Source organism: Erpetoichthys calabaricus, chromosome 10 (assembly GCF_900747795.2).
Source record: "Erpetoichthys calabaricus chromosome 10, fErpCal1.3, whole genome shotgun sequence".
Taxonomy (NCBI): domain Eukaryota; kingdom Metazoa; phylum Chordata; class Cladistia; order Polypteriformes; family Polypteridae; genus Erpetoichthys; species Erpetoichthys calabaricus.
Window position 1 is genome coordinate 98,931,215 of NC_041403.2, and position 15,553 is coordinate 98,946,767.

Consider the following 15,553-nt stretch of genomic DNA (forward strand, 5'->3'; position numbering starts at 1 on the left):
AAACCCCTTCTTGTGGGCAGAATATAGTCCATATGGGGTTCAAATGGGAAAAATCTGGGAAAGTCTATATGGGGTAATGTGGGCTTAATCATATGGGCATCATAAGGGTGCTTTTATAACCTTTATGGCAAAAGCATGAAAACCCAGATGTTGACACCATTTGTTTTGCAGTGCCGCTGTGCTGGGGAGCTTCACAAAAACAATATAAATTTGGAATATATTTTGAAGTGGTAACTTGATTCATGACATGTCAGTATTGTTGTATTATAACATTGTCAAGGAAATTTAGGTCGTAATATCAAGATGACTGGCTAATGTATGACCATTTACCTTGTAGTCTCAGTTTGGATTCTGAAAAAGTATAATGTACCAGTGTTTTTAATATCCTGGCAAGAATAAGAAATGTGGTTCAAATCAGTTTTAAAAAAGTTTATATTTTGTTGAGTGAGTTAAAATCTGTTTTTTCTAGTAGCTCATCTGACTGACACTAGTATGAACACTGCAATAATTGCTTATCTGAGTTGTTTCTCCCATAAAATGCGATCTTCTGTTGCTGGCTGACTGCATAAGAACACCAAACCATGTAATAATATCTACAGTATATAAAGGCAGTCACTAAACTGAGTGTTTGACATGGATTGGGTTAAGCTCATTTAGAAAGCACATACAGTTAGGTCCATAAATAGTTGGACAGAGACAACTTTGTTCTAATTTTGGTTCTGTACATTACCACAATGCATTTTAAATGAAACAACTCAGATGCAGTTGAAGTGCAGACTTTCAGCTTTAATTCAGTGAGGTGAACAAAACGATTGCATAAAAATGTGAGGCAACTAAAGCATTTTTTTAACACAATCCCTTCATTTCAGGGGCTCAAAAGTAATTGGACAATTGACTCAAAGGCTATTTCATGGGTAGGTGTGGGCAAGTCCGTCGTTATGTCATTATCAATTAAGCAGATAAAAGGCCTGGAGTTGATTTGAGGTGTGGTGCTTGCATGTGGAAGATTTTGCTGTGAACAGACAACATGTGGTCAAAGGAGCTCTCCATGCAGGTGAAAGAAGCCATCCTTAAGCTGCGAAAACAGAAAAAAACCCATCGGAGAAATTGCTACAATATTATGAGTGGCAAAATCTACAGTCTGGTACATCCTGAGAAAGAAATCAAGCAAGCACTGGTGAAGTCAGCAACGCAAAAAGACCTGGATGTCCACGGAAGACAACAGTGGTGGATGATCACAGAATCATTTCCATGGTGAAGAGAAACCCCTTCACAACAGCCAACCAAGTGAACAACACTCTCCAGGGGGTAGGCGTATCGATATCCAAGTCTACCATAAAGAGAAGACTGCATGAAAGTAAATACAGAGGGTGCACTGCAAGGTGCAAGTCACTCAAGAATAGAAAGGCTAGATTGGACTTTGCTAAAGAACATCTAAAAAAGCCAGCACAGTTCTGGAAAAACATTCTTTGGACAGATGAAACCAAGATCAACCTCTACCAGAATGATGGCAAGAAAAAAGTATGGAGAAGGCGTGGAACAGCTCATTATCCAAAGCATACCACATCATCTGTAAAACATGGTGGAGGCAGTGTGATGGCTTGGGCATGCATGGCTGCCAGTGGCACTGAGACACTAGTGTTTATTGATGATGTGACACAGGACAGAAGCAGCCGAATGAATTCTGAGGTGTTCAGAGACGTACTGTCTGCTCAAATCCAGCTAAATGCAGTCAAATTGATTGGGCAGCGTTTCATGATACAGATGGACAATGACCCAAAACATATAGCCAAAGCAACCCAGGAGTTTATTAAAGCAAAGAAGTGGAAAATTCTTGAATGGCCAAGTCAGTCACCTGATCTTAACCCAATTGAGCATGCATTTCACTTGTTGAAGGCTAAACTTCGGACAGAAAGGCCCACAAACAAACAGCAACTGAAAGCCGCTGCAGTAAAGGCCTGGCAGAGCATTAAAAAGGAGGAAACCCAGAATCTGGTGATGTTACCATGAGTTCAAGACTTCAGGCTGTCATTGCCAGCAAAGGGTTTTCAACCAAGTATTAGAAATGAACATTTTATTTCCAGTTATTTAATTTGTCCAATTACTTTTGAGCCCCTGAAATCAAGGGATTATGTTAAAAAAATGCTTTAGTTGCCTCACATTTTTATGCAATCATTTTGTTCACCCCACTGAATTAAAGCTGAAACTCTGCATTTCAACTGCATCTGAGTTGTTTCATTTAAAATTCATTGTGGTAATGTACAGAACCAAAATTAGAAAAAAGTTGTCTCTGTCCAAATATTTATGGACCTAACTGTAAATTATTATGAATGCATATTCCTATAGAAAAACTTTACTCATTTGATATGAAGTCATTGACACAAATACAGAAAAAGGAAATCTTAGCTTTAGATGTGATGGAGGTGCAACTGTTACTATTTTACTCACAATATGTTGTTGGCAAATTGTAAAATACTGACAAAAATGGCTGTAAGCAGAGCACTTTGCACTTGATGGCCAGTCTCTTGTTTAGTTTGGGATTTGGCATTTACGGTGTAGTGCCTAGATGACATAATCAATTTGCACCCCTGTTTTTGTGACCATCACACATGTAAGAACATATGATAGGTCATATGTTTCTGGTGCCATGCTTATGAACTGGAACTGTATGTTTTAAGCAGAGTACTTTGCTGGTGCTTTATATTATAAAAATGTGCTTGTCTTTTTTGTAAGGGTCTCCTGTCAAGTTGTACTCCCAAAAACACCCAAAACTTTTTACAAAAATGCTTACACGTGGTTAAGTTGCAAACTGCCTATGGTGCAATTATATTGGTTCAGTTGGCCAGGAATTTTACATAAATACTATGATATGATACACATAATATTCTCAAACCTGCTTGAACCAATACAGCATAATGGATTCTGAGCCTATCCTAGCAATATCAGGCACAAGACAGAAATGAGCGCTGTATTGCACATACAACATGAGCTTGGAATTGTCAATTGACTCTAAAAAAGTCACATATTTGGGAGGTGGGAGGAAAGCCAGAGTATCCACATACAAAAGTAGACATGGGGAAATTTGTGAATTCCACACAAACGGTGACTGAGTGTGGTATTTGAATCCAGGATGGTGACCTGTGAGACAACAGTGCTAACTATTACATTACCCATGCTGCCCAGTGAGATATTAATAAATTAAAAATACAGTTAGCAGTCTGTGGCCTATTCTTATTTTCTGACATATTTCAGACATAGATTAACTTCTTCTTCTTTTTTTTTTTTTAAAGAATTTTTCTTTAAAGGTCAGCTAATAAATATAAAAAGCAAATAAAGATGAATTAAAAGCAGAGGTTTGAGATCCTCTTATTAAACAAGAAGCTTAATAAAAGGCAGAAATGGACCACTGGACACACTGGTCCCTTAGGACAAGGTGTGAGAAATTTGCACTAAAAGTCTAAAGGCTGGTTAATAAAACTACACCTGGCTTGATGGGAGTATGAACAGATCTGACTGCCACATACAGTATGTGCGCAACAGGCATAGCAAACTACGCAGAATCATATAGCACATTATCATATCATTTAATTCCAGTATTTAATTAAACTGTGTCAACTGTTGTGATTTTTGGGTTGCCTATTTAATTCTAATTTAGAGATGATTTTCAACACTTATTTCATTATTTTTTAGCTCCACTCAGTTAAATCCTTTTATGATTTAAGATTTTGGCCTACTTTCAATTCTGAGCCGCAGCTTTGTTCATTTCTATGCATGAGCTCAGAGACGACTATTTTGTAATTTGCATATCAATAGGGATACTGCTAAAATTTTTACTTATTGGCCAAAAATACTGCACTTCAAAAGCATAGGCTATGTTCATTACATTTTCAGATTTTAAATATGTAGTAAAACTGAAAGGGTTAATTACAATAAAAATAATATCCTGTGGTGGAATTAAATTTTAAAAATTCATATTTTCAGGGATTCCTTCTTATAAGCTACTTTGTTTTGGACAAGATTGCAGGAAGTGTAGAAGCAGAAGTTGCAAGTTAGAAATGACCCATGAACAGGATGTTTGTCCATAATATGGAAAGGCCAGAAACAAACATAAATACACTCTCACAAGGGCTCGGTTTTTGGTTGCCAATTAGTCTTAATAGAATATCTAAGGTTATGGGGAAAATCCAATTTCCACATAAAACCTGTTTACCTTTTCCAGACATTTGGGAATTAAACCAGAAACCAGACCTGTTGCTAGAGAGTCCATCTGTAGTTAATATGGTGGTAATTATAAACATCAAAGTATTAACATGCTGAGTGGCCCAGGTCTACATTTTACATATCTAGCAGCCCTTAACAAACATTTTTTACAGATTATTCTAATCATTATTATCTTCTCTACCAATTGTAAATTGATTTGATTCTATGCTAAATTTCTCTGAGTTCTGTGTTTGGAAGATATACTTCAAATGGTAATGCAGTAACAGAGCCACAAGTTTTCACATTTATTGGAGCTACTGTATATAATAATATGAAAAAAACAAATCAGGCACCCATTTTAACCTGTCTTTTTCTGTTTGTCAGTGTAAATCATTTATTTAACTTTGTAACTTAAATGTGCAAGCTGTATGCTGTTTATTTCTGCAGTAGTGTAAAATATTGCAATAACCTGCTTTATATAAATCGCAATGTGTTAAATTTTTCATTTGTTAAAGCGCTGCTTCTTACAGAGAGATGAATTTTGGCAGGTAAAAATGTTTATGCTGTTGATCTAATGAGACATTTTGTTTATTTTTCTAGATGCTGGGTTATGTGTTATATATTCTAAACTGAGACATGTGTTGTTGGATTAACAGCCAAAACTAGTGAGCCATGAATAGTGCTAGACAGAACCCCAAAAAAGAGAAAGGAACCCACATTGCCAGAGACATGAAACATCCTTTCAGTTCAGAAAGTTGGACATCACCAGGGTACAGTGGCATGTCCTATTTATGGAGAGCGAGTGTGTCTGAAGTTATTGTTTTTAGGACACAGAGTGGTTAAAGTGGACAAACCGTAGACCTCAGAGTTGATAGCTGGCCACTTAAATGAGACTTTGTGCTCAAGAGAACAAGAATAACTAGTCCCAACAGCGAGAGCTGTGCCGAAAAGGTTCAATAGCTTCCGGAAACCATTCTTAATCCCAGAACTAACACTGTATTCATGTGCTATGGGTATTTTCAGAATTTTCAAATGTGATGTGTCACCTTCCACGGTGATATTTTTGGAGAAATGCATGTTTGTTGTTAATTTATTTGGTTTGCCCAAAGTAATTAAAGTTAAGATCTGAGATTTTTTTTTTTGTGAAAAGCATTAAGCACGTATCACATCACCCCCAATACAATTTGAGCAAATAAAATTACATTTCTGCCTAACCATGTTATTATTATTATTTTTACATCATTGAAAGACTTGAAGGGTTAAATTTTCATCACAGCTGAGCAAACTGGTTAGCATTGGCTCCTATGAACTCTCCCATATGGAGTTACCATTTTGAAAGACATTCACATTGATTTTTTTTTAAAACTTAGATTTCTTTGTTTATTCATATCCTGAGTTTCTTATGCTCAATAAATGTCCCACTTTATGTGCCCTAAATTCATCACAACTCTGAACACGCTACAATTTTACAACTACTACTACTGCATTTTGCAACAATTTTAGTGGTACGTTTAAGCAAAAGAACACTGAATGAGAAATAATCAGCCTAAATGCTGGCTTGTAACCAGATGCACTTTTTTGTTTCTCATTGTGACAGGTATGAGGCCCTTCATCCCCGACAATGATGTGGGGATGTTTGAAAGTTTCCTTGAAAGCATTGGGATCCGGGAAGGTGGAATCTTGACAGATAGCTTTGGTCGAATTAAACGCAGCATGAGCAACACCTCTGCCTCAGCAGTGCGAAGTTATGACAGCTGGTCATTACACTCAGAATCTGAAAACTTCAACAGAATGATCACAGACATCACACATGACATTGAAGCTTTGGGCTGTGAAGAAGAAGATGACATTGAAGAAGAGGATAATTATTTGTGATGGTGACTTTTGTATCCACACAAAACATAAAAAGCATCATTGTGAGCAAAAAAATAAAAAGTAAAACAAAAGCATGTTGTTCAGGCCTAGAGAGGCTATGAAGAAAAATCCAATTCTTTTGTGCAGGAGACAATAAGGTCTTTGATAATGTTTTCTGCCCTGAACTGTTATTCAAGTATGAAAAAAAAAACAGTACAATTTTTGACTCCCAGCATCTTTACCAGTTTAATGTAAACTGATAGGGAGTCTGGCCTCTGAAGATAGCTTCTCAGCTATTCCCAGCCGAACATAAAGATTTCCATGCACTAACCTAAATTCATATCTTTTCCCATCATTCCTGAAGAATGAAAGGAGACGACAACATCTTTGCTTTCTCTGGCACAGAGTATTACTCAGCATTAACTTCTGTAGGTTTTTTTTTATTTTTTACTGAAGGGGAAGCATCAATTTTATTTCACTTATGGTGTGAGAGAGAGTGTCGACCTTGTTGAGAGGTTTACTTACCTTGGCAGTGACATTCATGTCTCTGGTGACTCTTCCTATGAAGTCAGTAGACGAATTGGGAGAGCATGGGGGTTCATGAGATCGCTGGAAAGGGGTGTGTGGCGCTCCTGATATCTATGCAAAAAGATGAAGGTCCAAGTCTTTAGAGTCCTGGTGCTTCCTGTCTTGCTATATGGTTGTGAGACATGGACACTATCCAGTGACCCGAGATGAAGACTGGACTCCTTTGGTACTGTGTCTCTCCGGAAAATCCTTGGGTACCGTTGGCTTGACTTTGTGTCAAATGAGTGGTTGCTCATGGAGTCCCGAATGAGGCACATTACCTGCATTGTGAAGGAGCATCAGTTACGGCACTACGGCCATGAGGCGCATTTCCCCGAGGGTGATCCGGCTCGTAAGATCCTCATTGTTGGGGACCCGAGTGGCCGGACCAGGCCAAGGGGTCACCCACATAACTCCTGGCTGCGGCAGATAGAGGGTCATTTCCGGAGGGTGGGACTGGACCGCGTGTCTGCCTGGGGGGTTGCAAACCAGGATCCCAAGTTGTTTCGTCATGTAGTGGGTGTGGCAACGCACTGCACCAATGCATGCTCCCCAACTTGACTTGACTTGACTTATGGTGTGAATCAATCCATCTTTCCTTTACAAACACCAGAGAAGGGGTCTTTTAACTCTTCACTGGTGAAGTAATAAGGTTCAGAGAAATTGGGACAGAACCATTTTACCAAGTGAAAAATGAATGAATGTTTTGATCAAATAGATTTTGCCAAAATGAAATCATTTTTGAAGCATGAAAATAAAAAGAGCATTATTGTTGTCACAATATATGAATGGGTGAAATAGTGTTACTATCACAAGTTGTTCTCATGCTAGTGGATTTGCAACAGGTTTCACTTCAGGAAAGGGGCTGTGAAAGCTGAACCTCATGCCATACACTTCCTCTTAAATGACAAATGGTAGTCTGAGAATTGCTGGGGGATGAAATGTCATTGAACATCTGCAGCTGAATAAAATCACAAACAACAAGAGAAATCAGCATCCCAATTATTATGCCTATTTTAGTAGCAATAATTGTAAGGCAAGAAGTAGCCCCGGATGGCATACTTTTTCATCACACTCACCACAGTACATCATCTTCTAAGCCTGCTTAATCCTATCGCAGCAAGCACAGGGTGCAGGACAGGAACAATCTCTAGACAGGGTGCCAGTCCATCACAAGGTGATTATACCCACCCCAAAAAATAATTTTATTTCGTTGTTGTCAACATTTACAACATCTGACAAAGTGATCTGAATGTACATTTGAAATTAAATTTCATCACACATGATTCAATATTAAGACAAAAATGATAGATAATGTTTTATTTGTCCCAAGGGGGAATTTAGCATATATATTAATTATTTAATATGCATTAATATAGCCTACCCACACTCAATCATATTGGCTGTTTTCATTTGTTTACTTTTTATTTGGTTAGAATGACCAGGTTATGTACCGGTAATCTCATTTTAATAAGTTCATAGTAACATCATGCTTCACATTTTAGGTAATATGGCCTTGAGTTTAGATCTGAAACCAGGAGAATTCAGGTTCAAGTTCCACCTCTTGCTCACTTAACTAAAACTCCTTGTTATGACACTTGGTGTTTCTATACTGCATTCTGTGTTACATTCTGTTTATTTTCTATAATATGATCCTAATTATACAATTCAAAGGTTCTGTGTTCACTATGCTCCTTACTAGAATAATGAATTGGCTCCATTCTATACCATTATATTTTTATAGGATAATTTTGATCCCTTCATTCACTGAATTAAGAACTCCATTTTGTCTAGGGAGACACAGTGCCCAATTATTTAGTCCTAGTACCTTGTGAATACTGACTTTGAATCCTATACTCATTCTCTGTATTGTATTTTACATTGCGTTTGCCTGTTCTTACACTGTCAGTGACTTTCTCACTGGCCAGTGAATTACATGTTAGGTTAATTGGTAACTCTAAATTGACCCATATAGTTTGTTTATGAGTGGGTGATGTTAATATTGCTTGGAATGGCTCCAGTGCATGCATGACCCTGAATTGGATTAAGCAGGTTTATTAATGTTATAATTCATATTCCTACCTGCCGGGATGAGGCTGTCAGCGATTCTCCCTTCACAAAATGTATATATTTGCTCTGTGTGTACAGTCTGCAATATCTGCATAGATGTTACAATGGCATAGAATCTATAATTACAAACAATAAAAATAGAATAGATCTTGAGTGTTTTGTCAAGTCTTTTTTGGGTGTAAGTGTAATAACTTGTCCTACATCCTCCACCTATTTTATTCTAGTCTATTTTAACTGCAATGTAGAAGCTGCTTAAAGGTTACCATTGCTTGAATGAAGTAGTTGTAGCTCATTAAATCTTCCCATGTAATTATTGACACTCAAAAATGGCAAGATTTTCATGAAATAAAGTACACGTTTTTACAAATTCTTTGAAAATTTGCTGATGTGAAAGACACATACTGGATCAAATCTTGCAAACTTGTATGTTACTCAAAACTGGATCAGCAGGTTAAAAATTCAATGGACGAATTATTTATCAAAGGTCAAAATCAATGCTAACCTGTAATAATTTGCTTACTAATGAAAATATGATCCACTCTCACATTCTACAATATAAAAACAATACATTACTACTAGGAAGAAACCATTCAAACTATCTTAGCTAATAATTCAGATTACCCGCTACCACTGTCCAGGCACTTTTAAAAGGCACAATAATATTTGCTGTGGAAGGAGGAATGAGCACAGGTTCAAAATTTTGCGGCACCAACACAGTAACCCCATTTAAGTAAATCAAAATGAAGGCTGTTACAAAGTAAGTACTCAGCCACTGCCATTAACAAATAAGGAAGCTCTTTGACTCTGAATAACTCTTTCGTATTTCCCCTCTCTCACAAATGAGTCCAAATGAAAGGTGCTGAGTTCTGTTGGGCTGCTGTATATACTGTTTATGTTCAGGCCCGGAAGCATGGGGCTTGGGAGGCCTGGGGGGCATGGGTCAGGCATCCTATAACTGTGATCCTTCAGAGCTGCAGATGAAAAGGTTGTTAGCGTCAGTGTCCCCTCTTTTCCCATGGTTGCATCGCTTCCATTGTTGGAGCTTTTGAAGGCACCCTAAAAGTAAGTATGTGTGAGGCTATGCTTCCTACTTTTCCTTTATAATGCACTTTCACTGAACTTTGAGCAGTTCAGACTGAAAAGCACTCTTTGATCCATCCATTTTCGAATCTGTTTGATCCAGTTGAGGATCATAGGATAATCTCCTGTCATAAACTAGCTATAGTGTATTGTTAACTAGATTGCTTTTTATGGTCACTAGACCAAGTAATAAAGAGAAGAAGAAACATCACACTTAGTTTAAAGAATAACTGATGGACCTGGTAAATGTCTTTGATCATGACCATGACAATGAACATGCATACCAGTAATAATTCTTTGATGACATATTATTATGAGTACATGTTTCTTTTTTATGTTTAGTTCCACCATAAAAAGCAGTTTAGATTAAGTATGTGCTGAATGAATACAGCAAACTCTTTTTCCTGGTCTTGTTTAGTATTTCAGGCACTGGCGGGTGTAAATGACCTAAAATTACTCATTTAACTTTTATTTCTTTTAAAATCAAGTAATCAACGCTTCGAGTTATTGAGAATTTTCATGATTTTAGTTTTGCCAGTTTTTATATTTCCGCGTTGTTCTGGATGGGTGGATGAATGATAGGATGGATAGTGCCGCGCGTCCATAGTCTCAAGCTGTTAGTCCGTCAATCATTAAAACCGCTAAATCCAATTTCCTGCCTCGAGCCCTTAAGTGTGTACTGTAATGCCAGGTGTCAAACTGCTCCACATAGGGCGCCAGTCCAAAACACCGAGTGAACAACCGCTTACTTACAAAGACTTATAAGTACAATTCTACTTTGCATTGGCCACACCCCCAGCCAATCACTTTCTGTGGGTGGGACCATGAGCAAAACCGGGCAAAATCTGTTTTGTTTAAAGCTCTTTACTTTCATTTAGAGAATGGCGGCTGCCTTGTGCAGTTCGCGGAGTGCGCTCAGTAGCAACCCAGGAAGTAAAGCACCTAAAGACCAACGGAAAACCCGGGATTCCAAGCGACGACAGGCTGCTCTCTCCTTCCTAAGCAACATCTCGCTGGATGGGCGACCCTTGTATCAGTTGAGCAACGGAAACCCGCTGTTGAGACAGGCCGATGCTAACGATCAGGAGAGGGGGACAGCAGTTGAGGCTGCTGGTCCCCAGTCTTTCACGGCCGCGTCTGGAAACCCCCTCTGCTTAACCCCACTAGTCAGCGGCTTGCCCTCCACTCCGACGCCGAGGCCTGCCCAGTCTAACGAACCTTCACTTCTGGTGCTCCCCAAAGACAGCTTATTAGGGAAGGAGGTATTTTTGGAAACGGGCCTTTTGACACAGACAGGAGCCCTGTTGTCTCCGCAGAGCGGACCGCTGCACCCCCCTCAACTTGGCAGCAGCACAAAGCCACAGACACACCTCTGCAACTCCCTGGGTCTCGAAACCTTCAGGCAAAGGTGAGTACGGTGATCGCGGAAATACAGTTCGAAAAGCTGTGGACATTTGCTGATCCATAGCACGAAAGTATTAGTCATTCAGAAACCTTCTTGTATGGTGACAGTGCCAGCTGAAGTTTCATGGACAGTCTTTCCGCTCTGTAATCTTGATAGTATGTTTATAAAGTCCTTTAAGACCCAGTAAAAGCTTGACGTTAACCCTACAGCAACCAGAGTGGCGTCTTCCGGGTTCATTGTTACAACTGAGCTTTTTGTTAGTGTAAAGTTTCTATTTTAGCCATAGTTTGAGATGGATATTCAATCACAGAGTTCTTTAAAGAGTCACTTAGCGATCAATGGTGAAGAGAAGTTTTAAACAGTTCATGGAATAATTACAAGTTAAAAGGTGATCATATTCACTTAATATTCAACCTCCCTAAAGAACGACTAGAAAAAGTGGAGTATATGTGCACTGCTAACTAAATTGCAATTTCAATGACAAGTAGGCACATACAATCTGCAAGGACTGGCACTCCTACTATTGTGACACAGGTATTAAACAGAATAGAATCCATTATTCTTTCATATGGTGACTTTCTACATCACTCACCAATAGAAAGCAGTCTGTAAATAGCAGAAACAATATATTATCAACCCAAGAAAAGCAGATTAAATGGGCTTAAGGATAGAAACGTTTATAATACTATTGAAATACATATAAAATTACTCATAACATCCCTTCCATCCAAGGTGAAGGGGTTGCAAAAACAAAGTCTTAATTAGTGTAAGTCACCCTTATTTGTGGTGTTCATAAGGAGTGCAATAATTTACTTCATAAGGTAGTGGTGCATAATAAGCAAGAATAGTTGAGTCAGATATATTTTATTTTGTGAATTTCCCGTTGGGATTAATAAAGTATCTATCTATTTGAAATATTAAGATGTGTGCTTCAACTTGAATGTTTAAGAGTCTAATATTCTCGATTGTAGCAGGCATTTGTCATTATTCACCATCTAATAGAGGTCCATTGAGGGCAAAATCTCTTTTAAAGGATCAAAATCAATGTCATATTTGTAGTCATTCCCTTTGAAATATTCTAAAATGAGTGGCTTTTAGTGGGCTAGTGCCACTGTCAAAGAAAAGAATCAAGTATCAAAAATATTATTTTCATTATCAGCAACCTCAAAATAGCATAAAATGACACTCCACATGTGTATATTACCAATCCCCATTTTTTCAAAGTTTTTTGAAAAGGAGTAACTTTGACACTTGTTGTTGGGATACCCTTTTATTGCTTATGGAGAAAAAGCTCTAGCTTTTGACAGTTGAGTCTTGTAGGCTATTAATCGCCGTGTTGGGAGACAATGATTGCTTTACTCTTCATTTGCAGGAGTGATTTTCTGCACAAAATACTGTTCACAAATGGCCACAAAATTAGTTTTTGGAGTCCAGTGGGACAGTAATATGGGGGACCTCAAAAAAGCTTGACATCTTGCTTAACTACACATCAAAATGAGTTGAACATATGTGGAGGCTTTCCTGTACTGACGGGTTATTAGGCATTGGACAAAACAGCTGAAGTAATTTTAAAGTGTCCACAAATAATTTTTATGAACACAATAAAAATATCACATTGGAGTGGACTGACCAAAATAGTTGACTAGTAGCACACAACAGTCTGTATCAGTACAGACATACAGACAGATAAAAAGAAACTATCTATTGCAGTGTTACAGCAGCGGACCAAAAAAGGCACAACTATACATATAACAGGAATTATAATAATCATAGGTATACTAACAAACACACATATAACAAGAATTATCTCTAAATAATTTAACCAAGTGTAGGTACTAAGTGTTAAGGCATTAGAATTGCACATACTAAAAAGTTTCAATTTCACAGTACAGGGCATCCATCATTGACACACTATTTTGCACATAGCACCATTGATTGTTAAGATGTCTGCTATACCAGTTCAGTACCATTCAGCAAATAGAGAATATTACCTCCTCAGCCAAGAAACAATCTTACATAGTGCTCTTTGGAGCAACACATATGCCTCAGGCTGTTAGTAAATGTGTTGTTCTGTTTAACCAAAACTTCATACAGGGGAAAGTTATTGTCCAGGACAGTAACCCGCTCCTGAGTGACCTCTGTTCTATCACTTCCTCTAGTGAGTTCAGACTGACTCTCAAGATTGTGTTAGCCTTGTTAATTACTTTAGTCTGTTGGCATCACCTCTACTAATGTTATTACCCCAGTACACTGCCACATAGAAAAATACACTGGCCACTACAGACTGATAAGGAACATTTTAAAATTGGCCTGATACACCAAACAAAATCAACCTTCTCAGGAAATACAGTAGATGTGATGCTGACCCTTGTTTATGGCCTCTGCCTTGGTACTCCACTAAACCATTTCATTCCAATGCACGCCAAGGCATTTTTATGTCATCATCACCTTCACAACTTCACCATCAATGAGAACTGGGGGCAGAGTGGGCTTGACCCTTCTGAAGCCTACAATTACCAGTATGGTAGATTCGTAACATTCTAGTATAAGGTAAAATAAGCATGGCTATTATTGATATGATGCATAGATGAGAAAAGTGAGCTTTAGACAAGAACAGTATTAGAAGCTCATGTATGTGCCTGATTAGATGATACAGAGATTGGAAATGAGAACACTAAGTCAGCATTTGTCCAGATCAGCATTATTAGACTTCCACATTAAAGACCAGCATCACAATATATGCAGTGTCTCCTTGGTTCATGAATGTTAATGTAAGTTTGATGAAGAGTCAGCCTTAACAACTTTGTAAGCCATTAGCATAGTCGTAAAGATGTGTTAGTTACAGTCATGTCCACAAGTATTTGGATAGTAACAATTTTTCATAATTTTGGCTCTGTACGCCACCACAGTGGATTTGAAATAAAGCAATCATTTTGTGATTGAAGTGCAGACTTCCAGCTTTAATTTAAGGGGTTTACCAAAACATTTTATGCACCATTTAGTAATAACAGCCATTTTTCTGCAAATTCCCCTCCCCCCTCTGTTTCCAGGAGCTCAAAAATATTTGGACATTTGATTAACAAGCTGTTCCGTAGTCAGATGGGAGCAGTTCTTTCATTATTTCATTAACTATTAAGCAAGTAAAAGGTCTGGTTCCAAGTGTATAATTTGCATTTGGAAGCTGTTACTGTGAACTCTCAATATAAGATCCAAAGAGCTGCTCCTGCAAGTAAAAACAAGCCATCATTAGTATGAGAAAACAAACCAAACCCATTACAGCGATGGCAGAAACACAGAGTGGTCAATTCAACCATTTGGTACATTCTTAGAAAGAAGGAACACACTGGTGAACTCCGCAAAATCATAGGGTCTGGAAAACCACAGAAGACATCTGTGCTGGATGATTGCAGAATTCTGTCCTTGGTGAAGAAGAACCCCTTCACAACATTTTGCCAAACCAAGAACACTCTTCGAGAGGTAGGCCTATCATTGCCAATGTCTAAAATCAAGAGAAGACTTCATGAAAGTAAAGACAGAGTTTACCACAAAATGTAAACCGCTGGTAAACCTCAAGCATTGGAAAGACAGATTAGACTTTGCCAGAAAACATTTTTTAAAAGATTGTCCTGTTCTGGAACTATTTTCTTTGGACAATGGAAACAAAGATCAATATATACCAGAATGCTTGAAAGAGAAGAGTATGGAGAAGAGAAGAAGCAGCTCATGATCCGAAGAATACCACATCAGCTGTGAAATGTGGTGGAGGCAGTGTTATGGCAGAATCGTGCATGGCTGTGAATGGAGGTCGGTCACTAGTGTTTATTGATGATGTGATTGTTGGCAGAAGTCGCAGGATGAATTCTGAAGTGTATAGGGCTTAGGGGTGGGCGGTATGACCAAAATTCTATATCACGGTATTTTTCTAAATTTTCCCGGTTTCACGCTATTCGACGGTATTTTTTTCCCCATGCATGAGTGGATGTTAACCACATTTTCCACTGCAATTACTGCAGTAGACTGGCTAAGAATAACCTGTTAGACTGTTATGAGAATTGTACATTGTATAAAAAAACATTTTAATGTGCACACAAGTATTAATACAGGTCTGTATGGCCCCATAAAGTGATAGTTTTCAAGGGGGTGACACTAATGAAGAGAAGGAATCACATTGCATGACAGTTGCAGTCAAAATATAGAACCTTTTTATTGAACAAATTTTGCAAAAACTTAAACTATGATTTTGACAACATATTTTCAACCATCCAAAGAGGCATTTAGACTTAGTAAAATATCCAGAGGTGCTTGTCAAAACTTGTATTGCACTGAACATGTCTTAGAAAAGTAATAAATAGTAAATATTTTTTGTGAACCAACTAC

General features: G+C 38.0%; 3 protein-coding genes across 4 annotated transcripts in view; 2 read left to right on the forward strand and 1 right to left on the reverse strand.

Moving 5' to 3' along the window:
• Nucleotides 1–8,858, forward strand: part of ccm2l (CCM2 like scaffold protein) — a 71,691-nt gene extending 62,833 nt beyond the window's left edge. Inside the window, exon 9 of one of the 2 annotated variants that reach the window (XM_028811666.2) lies at nt 5,798–8,858. In XM_028811666.2, coding sequence (XP_028667499.1) covers nt 5,798–6,075 — 278 coding nt within the window. In that variant the 3' untranslated portion in view covers nt 6,076–8,858. The remainder of the gene's footprint in view (nt 1–5,797) is intronic. The other variant, XM_028811665.2, reaches the window with a different exon arrangement.
• The window catches only part of LOC114658415 (cadherin-4-like), a 2,147,065-nt gene that overhangs the window by 300,101 nt on the left and 1,831,411 nt on the right, over nt 1–15,553 (reverse strand). The gene's annotated exons all lie outside the window — the stretch shown is intronic.
• The window catches only part of cables2b (Cdk5 and Abl enzyme substrate 2b), a 71,753-nt gene continuing 66,829 nt past the window's right edge, over nt 10,630–15,553 (forward strand). Inside the window, exon 1 of the mRNA XM_028811667.2 lies at nt 10,630–11,179. Within this exon, the coding sequence (XP_028667500.1) occupies nt 10,653–11,179 (527 nt within the window). The 5' untranslated portion in view covers nt 10,630–10,652. The remainder of the gene's footprint in view (nt 11,180–15,553) is intronic.